At 36.6% G+C, this 17,547-nt stretch overlaps 1 protein-coding gene across 1 annotated transcript; it reads left to right on the top strand.

Moving 5' to 3' along the window:
* Positions 1–235: 235 nt before the first annotated feature.
* Positions 236–16,497, top strand: LOC143021086 (lysosomal protective protein-like). The gene is made up of 10 exons (XM_076178351.1): positions 236–537; positions 6,100–6,265; positions 6,489–6,648; positions 9,889–10,020; positions 10,287–10,498; positions 10,669–10,768; positions 11,805–11,977; positions 12,070–12,198; positions 12,556–12,715; positions 16,013–16,497. Exons 2-10 carry the CDS (start codon positions 6,105–6,107, stop codon positions 16,184–16,186), a joined length of 1,401 nt encoding a protein of 466 aa, XP_076034466.1. The 5' UTR covers positions 236–537; positions 6,100–6,104; the 3' UTR covers positions 16,187–16,497.
* Positions 16,498–17,547: the final 1,050 nt, after the last annotated feature.

The following is a 17,547-nucleotide window of genomic DNA, read 5'->3' as shown; positions in this document are numbered from 1 at the left end:
CATGCATTGCTAATATTTAATTAAACATATATTCTGCTCTCCTAAGATTGATGGAGTTTCAGCATTATCGTGTCTATCGTGATTCAGACCCAAATTAATATTGGGAAGAGGTAAACAATATAAATACACTCGTATATTAACCAGGAACGTGTCAGTGTGTAGATAGATTAATAAATAAACAAAACAGGTGAACAATGTCAGTGATTTCGTCCAGGACCTGTCACTTGTGAGTAAACAAATAGGTGGTTGGCAAGATGAGTTGCTGTTATTACCTACCACCTATATTGGCATTCTAAAGTAGTTTTATCTCGCGGATGGTTTGAAAGGTTATTGTTATCCCCCATGGGTAGGGGCACCGCTTTGAATTAGCGTGTTGAGGCACTGAACCAAAAACTTCCGGTACGCTTGTTGCTGGAACTCATGACTCTTAGTCATTCGGGACTTCACAGATAAAGAACGGCAAGTGCCGGTCACATTCATTGGTGTTAGTTGGAAACGCACGGTGGTAGTTGAGAGTGCGGCTGAAGCTGAGCTAAGGTACAGTGATAACAATTCATTATTCTCGGGTACAGGGCCGTATTAACTAATTAAGCTTACATTGGGCCCTACTCCAACCTTAGTTTTGTGGCCCCTCCCCCAAATAAATTATACAGTATCAATTTTTTTTTTTAATATTTTATTGAAACGTCAAAATGCATTAATGATACAATATATATTATTATACAGATTTCTGGGATTTCCATAAATTATAATATAGGTTGATGCTCATTATGGGTCAGGTCTATCAGGTTTGTGGGCCCCTCCATTTTTGGGGCCCTATTTCGTGGCATACTTGGCATATAGGATATTCTTGCCCTGCTTGGGGAAGAAGGAAAGGACAGTGATGTACAGATCTGTGTGTTAGCCCAAGTCAAGTTTGTTAGTCATTGGGTATTGTGACATGATTTCTTTATTTACCCAAAATAAAATGTAGCAAAGTAAAATCATAGTACCACTGTCAAGTTCATGTTTTGGAATCCTTTAATCAACAAGTATTCGTCTGAATATAGTATCCTCGTCTTCATCGGTGTTTATATCTAACCCTAAATTTTTACATGTTAGATAGAGCAAGTATTGTTAAGTATGATAAGTATGATCATATTTATCCAATTATAGTATACAAGAAAGGCCCAATGGTTGTGGGGTCATGTCACTTTCCAATTTATCATAGTTCAAAATTCATGTATGGTTCCAACATGGTTTATATCCTTGTTTTCTTATTGTAATTGGATTTGGATTTATGTATTGTTCCAATTTGGGCCATATCTCCCAAACTATTCAAAGTATTTCCATCTGTGGAAAAATAAATTTCATCTTTTAGACATTGTTTTTCAATCTTCTCATGACTTCAAGCCTATCCCTGATCAAAAGGTCTCTTGTCAATGTAGACTACCTTCTTTGGGTACCTGAATATGGTATGTATATAATTCACCATGATCTTTGATCATGTATTGGACTCGTAATAGATTTATGATCCAGGGGTGGGGGTAGAGGGAAGGTTTGGATAGGTTTGGGTAGATTGGACCTAGGTTAGGGATGGGTCTAGAGGTCTGTTAAGGGGTTATCACACTGGGGTTCCATGGGCTTCACCAATGCCAGCAGTTGAGTTAGTTTTGATTAAATATGACTTCGGTTACAGTATTATATTTTTCAAATCTCCAAATATCATATCTTTCCCTCATATTTAGCAAAGCTGAATGATGAATTAAGATTGTAAACCTGTACAAGTATTAGACATACTTGAAATTTTCTTAAAAGAAATCTAGATTTTTGTAAGTGAAGTCATATTCTAGTTATTCAAATAAATGTTGGAGGTAGGATGTGGGAGGAATAATAACTTTAGGAGAAGTTATGACCAGACAAGCAAAGATGGATTTAGTAGGGGTGGGTGCATTGAAGCCATGGTCTTAGTCACCAGTGGGTATACTGATGCTTCCTTAAAATTTCCTCCTGTATTCACAAGCTGAAAAATGACTAAATACAAATTATTACACAACTGAATGCATGTGTCAAAAGTACATTGATCACAAATGTAGTGAGAAGTGTTGTACCATACTGGAAGATGGAGTTAGCATCACCACTACAACCATGCTGCTCAATATTGTCAAAGTTGGGGACAAACCTTTAGCTTGGGTGCAAAATATTTGGTGTGTATTTAGCTTTTAAACTAAACCTTGGTGTCCACATGGCTACCAAATGAAACGGGAAGGAATTGGAGAGAGGTGCTAACATACTCATTGGAGGTGGATGGGGTTGGACATGGTGCACCTCACCCTAAATTTAGATCATGAGTATAGCTGTTTTGGTCTGCCTATGTAGATAAAACACAAGTTTTGTAAACATGATTAAATCATCATTGTAAGGCACCAGTGATATATTGGAATTATGTTGTACAATACATTTTTTAGTTACAAAAGATGTGAAATAGTTCAATTTGTCCAGTCGTGATCTTGTTCATTGTAAAAGCTAAATGAAATTAGGTTGATTTGTAGCACTTGATAAGCAAAATTTTTTTGGAGAGACATGTGATACAAGTCTGATATGTATTTTTTAGTAACCCTCTACCACAACTTCCTTGTACAAAAGCTGACTAAAACATATGAATCTATTTTCCTGGAAAAATATAGACTTGGGTAATTTGATACACATCTTTAATATTCTAAAGGGAATTGACAAAATGTGATGAAATTTTTACAGTGAATGTGAATTGGACAATAAATTATGGTCTCAAACCTGTCAGGAAGTAGATTTAATTTGGAAGTGTTTAGAAACAACTTTATCAACTGTGTAGTAAATTAATGGAATAAACTTCTCCAGAGACAGTGCAATATAGTACAGTTTGTAGATTTAAGATTCATTTAGATAAACACCTTCACAATATGCTGTAATGCCTGCTATTTATTGTTGTATTTAATTAATTCATTATTTATTATTTATTATAAAATTATATTTGTTTTGTTTATTTTTATCATTATCTATTTATATTATCTACTTGCTTATTATTTTTTCTCTTGTCCAACCTACTTATGGACCAAAAGGTCTTTTGGTATACTCTTCCTCTATAATATATTGTAATATACACAACAAGTAACCTCCTTTGACATATGGTCACCATCCTCCAAATCTAAATATGAGGAAACCATATATGACCTCCTCTTAGACTACTTGGTGGTAAAGATTACCCTAGAACTAGAAAAATAATACTTACATACAAGAAAACCTAATCTAAAAAAAAAAAAAAGGCAAGAATATATGGAGGAAATAGAATTTTTAGGTCTTTCGCTTAGATCAGTCTGTGTCCATTGACAGAACATTGGAAGGAATAATAGTAACTATTCAGAAAGCCAGAAAGGGATGTATTTCAAGAGGCTACAGGAAAAAATACAACTTGAGTGCACATTTGAGATAGCCTCCCTCTAAAAGAAAAGAGCAAGGCAAACTCACACAAGAAAAAAATGCTACAACTATACTCCATTCCCATAAGAAATTACTCTCAATTTCTGCTTGCAGCTTGGTACAGTTGGTAATCCTGCAGACTCCTGCTTCACACAGGCACCAGCGACATGCAAATTCCTCTCCTCCTTCAGAAAATATTACATTTCTCCACTTTGTTTAGAGGGTAGGAAAATTTGGTTTCAATCATTAGAAAGAAGTCATTCTACAACTATAAAAAAAAATTCAAAACTTGATAGGGTAAGAAACTAAGTAATTATGTGGAGTTGAAGTCAAGGAAAGAAATTATTGTTGTATACACATTTACTTATAATCAGTGTTTACAACAGTTATAAGTGTAGAATAAAATGTGTGTTCTACATACACAACTGAATGTGATAAATTCAGTTTTCACATTGGAAGCCATAAAGAATAACAAAAATATTTTTAAGTAATTTACGTCATGACGCTTGTGGGGTGAGGGAGGGAGGGATGGTAGTTGCAGACTCCTTCTCTCCTCCTCTTTATCCTCCTTCCAACTTGTTCATCATTTAATTGATACGAGAAAGTTTTACTTGTAATATATCGTAATATATCTATTCTTGCCTTTTTGAGTAACTCAAATAATCTAACTACTGTCTCCACAGATTTGATAAATTCACATTACATAAAAATAGTCTTGGGTAAGAAGGATGCAAAATGAATACTTTCTCATAAGTTAATCGATGAATAAGTTGGAAGGAAAAGGAGGAAGAGGGAAGGAGTTGGCAAGTACCATCACTCCCTCCCTCATGCCTTGAGAGAAGGAGGTAGTTTCTTATCCTATCAAGTTCTGTAAACTTTGTTAAAATTGTAGAATGACTGATCTTTCTAATGATTGAAACCAAATTTTCCTATCTTATGAACAAAGTTGAGAAATATATTTTCTAAAGGAGGTGAGGAATTTATGTCGCTGGTGCCTGTGTGGAGCAGGAGTCTACAGGATTACCGACTGTACTAAGCTGCATGGCAAAAATAGTGTAATTTCTTATTGGAATGGAGTATATCTCAAAACTAGACACACAAAATGGGAAACTGAAAATAAAAAACAAAGAAACCATTGTGGAGAACTATAAGAAATAATAAATTAATCCATCCCCTACCCATGAAGCAGTTAGAGTAACCAAAGGAAAAATACCATCACCAAAACAGCAATATAGTTAACATTTTTCCCTGACAAGTTTCAAGCCAGTAGTTCAAGGAAAAAAGAAAATACCTAAAGATAGGAAAAAATCGGACTAGAAACAGAAGCCACACTCCCCTTCTCAACAAAAGATGTTAAAGTAGTATTAAAGAAATTGGAAAACTTCCATACAGAAGGCCCAGATAAATTCCTGAACATCAATCTAAAACTCCTCAGCCCTCCTTGACTCTTACTTTACAACAGTCTTTGTTGTACAGCAAAACTCGGACAGCCTGGAAGAAAGAGCCCATACATTACCCATATTAAAACTAAACTAGCCACCAGAAAGCTCACCATCACAGACCAAAGTTGTTGACCACCATATCCAAATTCATGGAAAGACTAATAGTAGAAAGTCCTAATCTTCCCACCTTCTCAGATATCATGGATTCAAAGGCCACTCAACCAGTACACTTCTTACAAACATCACAACAATTGCTGGAGGGATTTAAGTAGGCAACACCATAAAGAATGGTCATGGTAGGAATAGAAATAATAGATTTGATAACTACAAAAAGAGCATACAGGCATCCACAACAAAACTAAATAATAGCTAACAAGCTTAGCTAGTAGACAGTGCAGTAACCCAAAAATCAAATATATTGGACTTTAAAGACTACAATAATTTCCCAATTTGCATGCATTATTCAATTGGTGATCTCCCAACTAGGTCCAGGATATAACACAAAAGGACTCTCCTATGCTGATGATCTGATTACAGCTCAGTAACTATAAAATAACTAAGAATATAGCTAGAGCAATGACTTGGAAATTATATAAAGGAGGCATCCCCTCAAAAATATAGTACAGGATACCTCCTCCAGACAACCATGAATCAAAGGAACATCTATTAGTAAAATTGAATGGCCAAACCCTACCATTGGGAAAGAACCTACAAATTCTGGGCCTTGGTCCTGATACTTAATGATCTCCAGCCCACCCATCTGAGATCTAACAGTGAAAATGAATGATGAAACGTGTATTAAAAACAGTTACAAGCTTTGAACTGTAGAAGGAAATCAGTGTTATCAAACAGTTCTTGACTCTATGCTTCTATGCATAGCATGCATAGAACTATGCTTCCACAGCATAGTTCCCAAAAATTAGAAAAATACGCCTCACTAACTGTAGGAAATAAAGCCTTGAGAATAATAGTAAGATGCACCTAATAAAACACCTGCACACAGGAACCAAAATCTTCCTTATAGAACATGTGAAAATGATCCATAATTTTTACAATAGGTACTATTTGAATCATCTTTGCAATTTTTTTTACAACCTGTAAAACTATTTACAGGTCAGATAGATGTAAAAATATCTAAAATGAAACTTTGTACAAGACTAATACTAAAGATGTTTGAGCAGCTAGATTATTTATGATCGTTGAATTTATGTATTTTTTACAGGAAAGATGTGGCACTCTGCATTACTGTTCCTAACCCTTGTGTTTGGAGTTCAGTGTGCTCCCAAGGAAGATGAAATAACAGATCTTCCAGGACTGAATTATGCTGTAAACTTCAAACATTACAGTGGCTACTTGGAAGGTTGGAGGGGTAAACAGCTTCATTACTGGTAAATTTTTCTATTTACAAAAGAGTTTATAATCTCTGGTTTACTTATTAGGTGTGAGCACACAAAATGGTCATCCTAAGCCATAATTTATTATATATATATATATATATATTTTTTTTTACCAGGTTGCCTTGTTGCATAAAAAAGGGTTAAGTTGATTTTAGTAGTTTTCTTTTAGAGGCTTATAATCTTTTTGTTTAATATTATTTTTGCACTCTTGAAGGTTTGTGGAGTCATCTCGAAACCCATCTGAGGACCCTGTTGTGCTTTGGATGAATGGTGGACCAGGATGTTCTTCCATGGATGGATTACTGACTGAACTTGGGCCATACCTTATTTCTGCAGATGGCACATTAAAAAAAAATGATTTTTCCTGGAATACGGTAAGTTATTTTGGTTTGGGAATATTTTATAGTAGCATGCCTCACAACATTATGAAACAAGTTAAGATTTTGGTAGATAAAAGCCTAAATGGCACAAGAAAAATTGTGCTTACACATATACATAAATTTATGCATGCATACATAGGATAGATTGCATTGATAGAAGAGATCTGATTAAATATGGGAGGGCTTGAAGAGCTCATGGAAGTAAATTAAAGACCATGTCAATAGTATGTGAACAAATATATTTTTCTGTATAGATGTATAAATGTGGAATAGCTTAGGTGATATAGTCTAAGCTCGGACAATATACAAGTTCAGATCTAAATATGACAATTGGACATCAAAGATATAGATTAAGTTTTAACTGTACATGCATTTGAGTCTAGGTCAGACATGGGCATGATTATGAAAAATGATTAGGATTTGATTTTGATCTGGAATACTTTTTTGTGATTTGATTATGATTATTCAAGTTTTGCCGTTTTTGATTATTTTTTGATTGTGCATGATTATGATTAGATTATGATTATAATCACATTTTCCTATGATTATTTATATAAAAAAGCAATGCTTAAGTATGGTGCAATGCTTAAATATGTAGCAAATTTTGTCTATTAGGTCCACTTTTACACATTTTAGCACAGTAATATATAAAACTGTTTATATCATACTAACTAATGGTATTAAAAATATACATTTGTGTGTATGGAGTTTTTTTTTGCTTTATACATGCATATACCAAAGGCTTTTTCCCCCTTACATGGGGGGTAGCTTTTTAGTACATAATACATTACAAGTATGTCACGAACTAGGCCCTGTATTTGAGTTGGTACATCAAATCATAAACAGTGACTCGAGCAGTTCCTGCAATTCAGGTTCTAGAACATCTACTTAGCCTCTTTTTAATCAATTTAATTTTACTGGGGTCAAGAAAATAGTGGAGTGCAATCACTTATTTTAATATGTAAATTAATTACAGCATGCCTTTTACTTACAATTAAGTCTGTGTGATCAGAGTGCGAGCTCAGTAATCAGGAGGACTCGAAAATGCCCGCGCATGTTTTTATACTACAACCGTACAACACCAGTGCCATAGCACAGGTGCCAATGTATGCCAGTGTAACCTATCCTGTCACTATTGACTTGGCTCCACACAATTTACCCATATCTTTATTTTTGTGTGAAGAAGGCTTACAGTATATTCACTACTACTTGTCTAAAACATGTAAGCAATGGGGGCCTAGAGGTGAGGGCCCAACTTCAAGTTGTCATCTTTATTTATGTCTCTGACCTGATGACAGGAGGCCCTGATTTTGTAGTCCTCAGCTGCTGGCTTCCAAACTATCTGTTTCCTTTGTCAGTAACATGTCATGGAACATGACAAGTATTTCCCTGCAAAATATATAACCTCAGTGATAATGAAAACAAAGCATTTCCCTGCAAAATATAGAAACTTCAGTAAATAATGAAAGTATTTCCCTGCAAAATATAGAATTTATGCACTTGATTATTTCTCATAATGGTTTAGTTTACTATGTGTTTGTTACACTTTATAAACATCAACTCCTCAAGGAGAGCATCAGTTATTCTGCATCGTTCAGGACAAAAGACTATCCCAGCATTAGAGAAGTCTCTCAACTGGGGCTGATTATGCTGGGATACAGATATTGGAGAGCAAGTATTGTTAGTTGAGATAATGTTGACTGATTCTGTTTCCAAAAGAGAAGGGGATCACTGTCATCCTCTGTTGTTGGCTTACTCAAGTAGGATTCCATTTGTGATAAAGTTGATGTTGATGTACAGAGGGAAGAGCTTGTTGATGATGATGGTGTCATGAATCTGAACAGCTTGTACTTCTTTCTAGGGGTCTCCTTATTTTCCTGAAGGGAATCCTTTTCAGCAGGGATTTAATTAAATTGACTTCTTCTGGTGAGCACCAGTCCATCTTAAAGTGTGGATCTAGGAGTGAAGCCAGCTGAAACATCTCCATGTCTTCATAGATCTTAATCTTTTCTTCATTGAACTTTTGAGAGTGGTGATCATGTTTGACTTGTATGTCTGTGACAGTGGTTCAAGCTCAGCTCTCAGTCTGCGAATGCATGGAATTACTTTACTTGAAGTTGCATTTTCTCCCTGACACTGTAGAATTGCTACTTCAAATGGTGTCAAGATATGTTATTTCCTTGATGAGATTAAGTTCATGTTTGGATATCTTTACTAGACAGTCTAACTGATAAAGCTTGGTTGGATCAATATTCAGGAGGGAATGAAGCATCTTGTTGCTGCTGTTCTATTGGGTTACATTTTTGGCCTGAGGTCTGCATTCACCTTCAAGAATGTCAGGTGCCAGTGCAGAACGGCAAATGTGCAATACTAGATGCGAGACTTTTCCAATGACTTTTGTTACAGGCCCTGCTTCCTCAAACCCATCTGACATGCTCAGGCAAATGTTCCAGTAACTTCTCGCTGTTATCAGGAATGTCAAAGGTGTCATATTGCACCTGCTGTTTGAAATTATGAATCATTGGTGGGAAAGGCAGTGGTCCACTTTGCACCAGTGGTCCACTCTACCCCACCTTTCTCAATATCATGGTAGACAAGCAAGTAAAAACGTGGTGTCGATGCTTTCAAAACATACTTTGACGTGATGAGAAGGAGGGTGGGAGGGGTGTGGAGTGTATTTAGGGATGAAATGGGTGGGAGTGTTTTTATGCCTTTCCCTTTTTGGCTACCTCCCTTGGAAGGGGGAAAAAGCCGTGGTATATGTATGTATGTACAAATAAATAATCACAAATTAATTACGATTTGATTATGATTATCACTGCAGAGTAAATTTTGATTTTGATTATGATTACACAAATTTTATGCTTTTTGATTATTTGATTTTGATTATGTAATCACAGCCATGTATTTTTATTTTATTTTATTTTATTGTATATTCTTCAAATCTTCATTGCTTGAACACCTATCATTTCTGGTGGCTATTCTAGGCCTTCTTTTATTTGGAAACTATGTATTATTTGCTTTTGACAAATGGGGTTTCGGCCTGTCCCATTCTACCCACAGTGTTTTTAAATAGTTTTTGTGAATTATCTCGTAACTGTACATGTGGATTGATCGCATCTTGCTTCTTTAGAAATTGTGTTCATGTATGCAGGTATATCCATGCTTCTGTCTATTGAGGTAAATTGCCTATGGGATTATTTTTCCATAAAGGATGTGCCATTTTATTTTCAGGTGACAAATGTTATTTTCCTAGAGGCCCCAGCATGTGTTGGATTCTCATATGACCCACATGATAACTGCACAACTAGTGATGATGAAGTTTCTCTTTCAAACTACATGGCCTTGCAAGACTTCTTCAGAAAGGTATGGAACTGGTAATGTAAATACTTGCTCATGCTTAAAAAAATAGGTAATGAAATTAAAAAGGCTTTGATAAACAAAACCTGATAATGAAATTGAAAGTGTGGTTTATATATATTTATTTTTATTTATTTATTTATTTTTATTTGTATTATTTAATTTATTTTTATTTATTTTTATTTATTTATTTATTTATTTATTTATTTATTCATTTATTTATTTTATTTATTTTTATTTATTCATTTTTTTTTTTCTTTTTTTTTTTACAGTTCCCAGAGTTTAAGAAAAATGACTTCTATATAACGGGTGAATCCTATGGTGGGATATATGTACCAACACTTGCTGTTCGTATACTTCAAGATGAAGACAATGCCAACATTCCATTAAAGGGTTTTGCTGTTGGTAATGGCCTTTCCAGCTACAAACTAAATGACAATTCTATTGTTTTCTTTGGATACTACCATGGATTGTATGGAGATAAGTAAGCACATTTTTTTATGCAGAAATATTGAACCCTCCAATAGATAATTTGTGAGGGAGGGGTAACTATTAATCCATTAATTTTATTTACTAGTGTGAGATTAAATTGCAAATTTAGAAAGATATGTAACATTTCATATGTGAAGCACATAAGGAATTTTTGTTTTACAGCCTCTGGTCTAGTTTGGTCCATCACTGCTGTGAGAATGACAGAGCAAATTCTGATAGCTGCAATTTTGCAACTCCAACTAATCCCATTTGTATCAAGGGGGTGAGTGAGTTTTTATCTTTTTTTGGGGTGGGGATGCCTTGAGAATGAACTGGCATTGCTAGGCAAGAAATGATGCATGCTGTTTGCATGTAGTATGAGCATACAATGAAGTTATGGGGGTAAAGTGGCTTCAGTTGTTTGGCCCTGCTGTGGAAGCTCTGTTCCATGCTTCACTGCCTTTGACCCAAGCATTGTAACTGGACAGAGCTACGACTTCACCCATGAAGTGCCAAGATGGGAGGAATGTTAAATTAGTTTCAGTACATATGACATAGATGTGTGGTTTTATTTGGCCACTATCCCTCTTTAAAAGGGGGAAAAGACTTCTGGATACATGTTAATGTTGTAAAACTGGTCTAAATGAAACTGACACTATCAGAGATGAAGTACTGGAAGTTCCATAAAGTACACCCACTGATTTTATGTAGAAGAATAGTAGATGCTTGGTACCCTACAGTAAAAGAAACTATACCATAGTTTAAGGTCTTCTTCCTGATATAGAGAAAGTGAGTGGCCAAGTCAAGGCTCACAGACATCCTATATAATTAAACCTCCCACTTAATTACCTTCCATATCTCTGTACCTTTAAAATATAAGGTTGCTCCTTTCCAATTGTACTGCTTAGGTCGATGGCAGATTTTTAAAGGGGAAATGGATGGATGTGGGATGGGTGCATGCCTAGATTCCCTTTTATGAAAGGGAAGAAACCTTTTGGTATATAGGTGTATATTTTATTTTATTTCTTTCTACTTCTTGTAGTATACAGGAAAGGTGCAATAGTTGCGAGGTCTTGTCTTTTACTTTCAAATTATACCTAGTTTCAAATTCATGTATGGATCCAAATTGGACTATAGCTTATTCTCAAACTACTATACTGAGATTGAAGTTTGTTGTTCCAGCTGATTTGTGTAATGTAAAAAGATGGGTCAGTAGAGTTGAGGGCCATCTTGGAACTGTACATATCATCGTGTTCTTTTGTGGGAACAATTGATGTTTGATAATACTAAAGTTGAGCCTTTTGTTTTAAAACTTCCAGGTAGCTATAGCTATGGATATAGTCTACAATGAGGGATTGAATATGTACAATTTGTATGGGAAGTGCCTTCATTCTTCAAACTCTGGGAAAATGAAAAGATACTTTACTGATGTGGGCCACCTCTTCAGATCCCAGCCAAAGCAGAAAGAATTGTTTGAGAAATTCAAGCACAGGTACTCATGCTGAAGATGGTTTTAAGGCTGTTATATTGTGATATGGAATATAGTCAGTACTCTAAATAATAAAACCTGAAATGGTTGGACAGATTGATGTCGCTGAAGTCAAGTGATCCCCCTTGCACGGACTCGAGAGACATGCAGAATTATCTCAACAACCCAGAAGTGCGTGCTTCCATCCATATTCCAGGCCATGTACAGGAATGGGAAATCTGCAGGTTAGAGAATTTCCAGAACTATTTTCCTACTACATTCAAGCCTCATATTAAGGTTATATTAAAGTAACATCAGTTGTATAGCTAACACTGAGGTGTACATATAGAATTGGCTGAATAAAACTGAGGGATCATACAAGGGAAAATTTGCTCTGAGGGAAATGGGTAGGAATGAGATTAGATAGGAAGTACATTTGTATTTACAAAGTATAGTAGTGTAGTTAAATGGAAGGAAGTGTTAAAAATAAATGTGGGTGAAAATGAGAATAGGTTGGGAGGCATGGATGAAAAGCTGTACAACTGAATATTGAATGTCTTGAAGAGTAACATGATCATGATCTTGGTAATGATTCTAAACAGTGACCGTGTATATGCTGGATATCAGCGCCAATATGAGAACATGGTGGAGCAGTACAAGTACTTGACATCCCATGTTCCTGGTCTTGTGTACAATGGAGATGTTGACATGGCTTGCAACTTCTTGGGTGATGAATGGTTTGTGGAACAACTTGGATTGAAGGTAAGTTTGAATTAGATTTCTAGTTTAGCCCAATGTATGAAAGTGTAGGAGACAATAGTACCATTGCATTTGTGTAATTTATCTTTATCAAAATTAATTTTATTACACAGTATCAAGGATAAGCTAATGGAGGAAAACTTTGATTGAAACTAATGTGAATGGTTTTCATTTGCCCATCAATAGATAGGTCATTCCATTCAGAATCTGGATTTTACAAATTAAATTTGTATATAGTGTGCATTTACCTAATGATAGTATACAGGAAAAGAGTATGTTTATGGTGTCTAGTTTTTTCTCTTATCATACATAAGTGCCAAGTCAGAGCATACATACTCAACCTATCCCATACCCATTTAGAAACTTGTTCATTGCCCTTCATCCACAAGGAGCTATCATACCTAGCTTTAAATTAGTTTGATGATTTAACCCAAACTACAACAGTGATTTAAAATGTTTTTTTTTTTTTTTTAAGTTCATAGTGTGATAGTCCAAGTCCCAAGGTTGGTTATCTCCTTCACTACTTAAGGGAATGTCAGATGTAAATAAGATGGCCCTGTTGCATATATACATATACCAAAGGCTTTTTTCCCCCCTTATAAGGGAGATAGCAAAAAAAAAAAAAAGGGCATAAAAACCACTCCCACCCATTCCATCTTTAACATACTCCACTCCCTTTCACCCTCTTCTCTTATCTTTGCACCTCCTGGATGATGGGTCATCCCTGTATCTCCCCCACTGTCCTGGGTCAGAAGCGGTGTTGCAAGACACAACAAGGCCACTTCATTAAATTGGCGACCCACCACCCCTCTGTCCCCTTATGCAGAAAAGAAGATCTTTGGGATACGTCAGTTTATTTCTCGCACATACTGCCTAGCCCCCTATCCCCTACCCACTCCACCTCATGCATGACAGCATCATCCATACACAACCATTCTCCATTCACCCCTATCTTCTGTCCTCTCCCATCCTTCCTCAACAGACATTCCAATCTTTCCCAAAGCCCCTTTTACCCCATTCATCCATCTCATCCTAGTTTGACTCATCACATTCACTCCTTCCACCTCTGCCTTTCACACCTCATTTACTAGGCTCTCTTCACTCATTCTTTCATCAACACTATCTCCCAACTCCCTTCCCACTCCTGTTCTCCTCCTCATTTCTCACTTATCCAGCCAAGTAACCCCTATCATACTTCTCAGGCACCTCATTTTAGATGTATTCAAACTCCTTTCTTCCTCTTATGTTCCATGTTTCTGCCCCGTACAGTTCTGTTGGCACAATCACTCCTTCGTACAATCTCCTCTTAGCATCCATTCCCAAATGTCTATTTCTCATTACAATTTTTAATCCCACAAGCCATTTACTTGTTTCTGTCTACATTCTACCTCCACTCCTCCCTTTCCCGCCACATTTGCACCCAAGTATCTAAAACTATCCACTTCCTTCAGTCTCTCCCCCTTAATACTCACTTCCAGTCTGCTGCCTCTTTCTTCCCTTGTACATCTCATCACCTTACTTTTACCCACATTTATCTTCAACTTCCTTCTTTCACACACCTTCCCAAACTCACTAACTTCCTCAATCTCTCCTCTGGTCCTACTGCAAGTGCCGAATTACCAAATAACAGCTGGCTAATCTCCCACTTTTCTCCATTTTCTTTTACCATCTCCAATCCCTGACCCACTACCTTGCATTTACCTCGTACACTACCCCATCCATGTTTAAATTGAACAGTCAGGGCAACATAACACATCCCTGACGAAGTCCCACCTTTACCCCAAACCACTCACTCTCTCCATTTCTAATCCTAACACACACACTACTACTCTTGTAAAAACTGTTGACTGCTCTTAACAGCTTTCCTCCTATCCCATATATCTGCAGTACCTCCCACAGTGCCTTTCTGTCTACCCTGTCGTAAGCCTTTTCCAGATCCATAAAAGCCAAAAAAACATCCTTACCATTTCCTATAGCTTTCTCACATATGTCTTACCACAAAAATCTGATCTACACATTCCCTACCTGTCCTAAACCCACACCGTTTCTCACCAATTACTCCCTCTGTTCCTCTCCTAATCCTCTCGGTCAAGACCTTCCCAACTACACTTAACAAGGTGAACCCTCTGCTATACTTGCACTTAGCCCCTTTTCCCTTGTAAAGTGGAACTATACAGGGACTCCTCCAGTCCTCTGGCACTCTACCCTCTCTTAAAAGAAACATTAAATAACCTCACCAGTGAGTTCACCATCACTGTATCTCCTTTTTTCAAACATTCTGCATGACATCCATCCAACCCAAGTGCCTTACCTGCTCTCATCTTAACTGCCTTCACTTCACCTTTCCTTATTTCTCCTCCATTTTCCTTGCTCATCATGGTCATTTTCTTGATGCTTCTCACTGTAACTACCTTTCCCTCCCTATCCTCCTTCACATTAACAACTCCCTAAAATACTCTGCCCATCTTCCTCTTACTGCCTTTTTGTCCATTATCATCTCTCCATCTGCACCTTTTACCTTTTCTTTACTTGATTCACCTACTCTTCCTCTCTTAATTTCTTTTCAAAACATCTTTTTATTACTCTAAAAATTTTCTGTCGTACTCTTACCCCATTTTACATCTGCTCTCTGCTTTGCCTCCTTTATCTTATGCTTTACTTCTCTTTTCTTTGTACCTCTCATATGATTCCCTTGTCCTATTTTGTAACCAATCTGTGAAAGCTCTTCTTTTCTACAACCTTCTTTATCTCACCACTCACTACCCTTCCTTCTATTTCCTCCCATCCTCCTTGTTCTACACACCATCTTTGCACACCTTGTGACTCCCTCCTTGAACCATCCCCATTCCTCCTCCACTCCTAGCTCTACTCTATCCTTTACTCCCTCCCTCTCCTCTCAGCTTCTTGTACTCCTCTTTTTGTCTCATTTAAGCAGTTCACTCAAAGCACCTCCCTACCTTTTGTCCTTTTCCTCTTTCTCCATCTATCCTCCTGGTTACAGCAAGATTAAAAAAAAAAAATGTCACCCAATAGTGAAAAGATGGTTAGAGATAAGCTGCAATTTCTTTACTAGTGAGGTGCTGCCAGGGAGATGACAAGTAGCAGTCAGATCTAAAAAAGTTCCATTCATTATGACAAGGGTTACCTTGGATCTATTTAATCCTGGTGCTCATCAGTGTGGTATGGGTGTAGGGTGGGGATATACTTTGACTTGGCTACCCCCATAAAAGGGTGAAGGGCTTTTTGGTATGTGCATGTATGCTTACAAAGCTCATTAAAATTTGTTTTGGATCTTTGCAGGCAGTTGAGAGGCGCCGAATGTGGCATGATGGTGATCAAGTGGCTGGCTTTGTTAAGCGGTTTGATAACCTGGATTTGGTGACTATTAGAGGAGCAGGCCACATGGTCCCACAGGACAAACCCTCTGCAGCACTTAAGATGATTACTTCTTTCATTTTCAAAAAAAAATATTGAGGAATGCCTAGGTACAAACCATGACCAAAAAAGAAAGTGCATTTTTTTTTTTTTTCCCCAGTGAAAAGTCGTACTAGTAATATCAGGGAAATAAAAATGGATGAATGAAATCTGTATAGTTCGGAATAACAAACTCGTTTTGCACTGAGTCATGGTCACAGAATAGACTACAAAGTAACCAAAATGTTAGAGAATACCCAACCCACAATTTGGTATTCATGGTATTGTATGTGCTTTTACGTGTATCCCATCTTTATATGTAGATAGTTTTTTGAGAATGAATTATAGTAATAAAACATTATTTTTTGGCATTTGAAATTTTGTTTCTGAAAACAACTAAAATTTGAGTTGATTAACCTGAAGTACAGACAGCAAAATGTTTACCATTTAAAATTTTCAGTGAGCTGATTTGTCTCAAGCCCTTTGTCATGCAGATTTCAATGAAACTATTAAAGAGTAAGTTAGCCTACCCAGTTCACAAACTTCAACTGCTGAAGGTATTGCACATCTTTCCTTGCAACATTTTCAACCAAATGAAACTTGCTCTTGACCTCCATTAAGTGCAACCCAGAGGGGCTGACACTTGATCTCTGGACTGGGGTCCAAGACCTTTATCAACTTCAGTTGTATTTTTTAGTGTTCACACATGACAAGCAAATGCTCCCCTCTAACTACTATCAGCTGGTAACAATCCTGCACCAATAATATAACGGACAACAGCCCAAAGTTTCTTCCCCAGAGAGATCTGTGGGAGGGCCAAGGTCCATTGCCAGCTGCCATGTAGCTGCAGGTTTTCCATTTAGGAAAAATTTAATCATCTATTATCAACTTTGAACTCTTCCTATTCACATTGAGCTACCAACTTCTGACTGCTCGGCTTTCTCCTAACTGGTGACATAGTGATTCACACTAGTGGATCACAGAAAAATCTTTGATTTACAAGTTTCCAGTAGTTGGAAATCTGGTATTACCTCTTCATATTTCAATGCTGGTAGTTTTTTTCAAATATGACATGTCATCAAAGGGATAAAAGAAAAACTCTTAAATATACATAACTTTACTGACCATAGTCAGTACCTTGGAGCCTGACTTTTTGTACAAGTGTTCAGTCATCATCTACTTCAGAGGTATTTGTAAATGGCACATTCATACTAATCAACCTGACTGCACTGCACAAAATACAAGATTCCACAATATGCACAAAGTTGTAACATTTAGGACAGTCCATGTAACTCAGAGCTCTCGTACAATGCCAATGGTATACATTTACAAACCTAATTATTCATGACTTGCCTCATCTGATGCAGTAACTTCATATAAATTTTAAACTAGCATTCTCAGTCTTGCCACATAACTGGAAT

Source organism: Oratosquilla oratoria, chromosome 41 (genome assembly GCF_046742065.1).
Source record: "Oratosquilla oratoria isolate Oo_2021 chromosome 41, ASM4674206v1, whole genome shotgun sequence".
NCBI classification, from domain to species: Eukaryota; Metazoa; Arthropoda; class Malacostraca; order Stomatopoda; family Squillidae; genus Oratosquilla; species Oratosquilla oratoria.
This window is presented reverse-complemented; position numbering and strand designations above follow the sequence as displayed.

Bases quoted from the DNA above. Each gene is read 5' to 3' on its own strand.
- LOC143021086 (XM_076178351.1), top strand. From the start codon at position 6,105: ATGTGGCACTCTGCATTACTGTTCCTAACCCTTGTGTTTGGAGTTCAG. The intron at 10,499-10,668 runs GTAAGCACATTT...TTTGTTTTACAG, and splicing joins CATGGATTGTATGGAGATAA to CCTCTGGTCTAGTTTGGTCC. The intron at 10,769-11,804 runs GTGAGTGAGTTT...TAAAACTTCCAG, and splicing joins ATCCCATTTGTATCAAGGGG to GTAGCTATAGCTATGGATAT.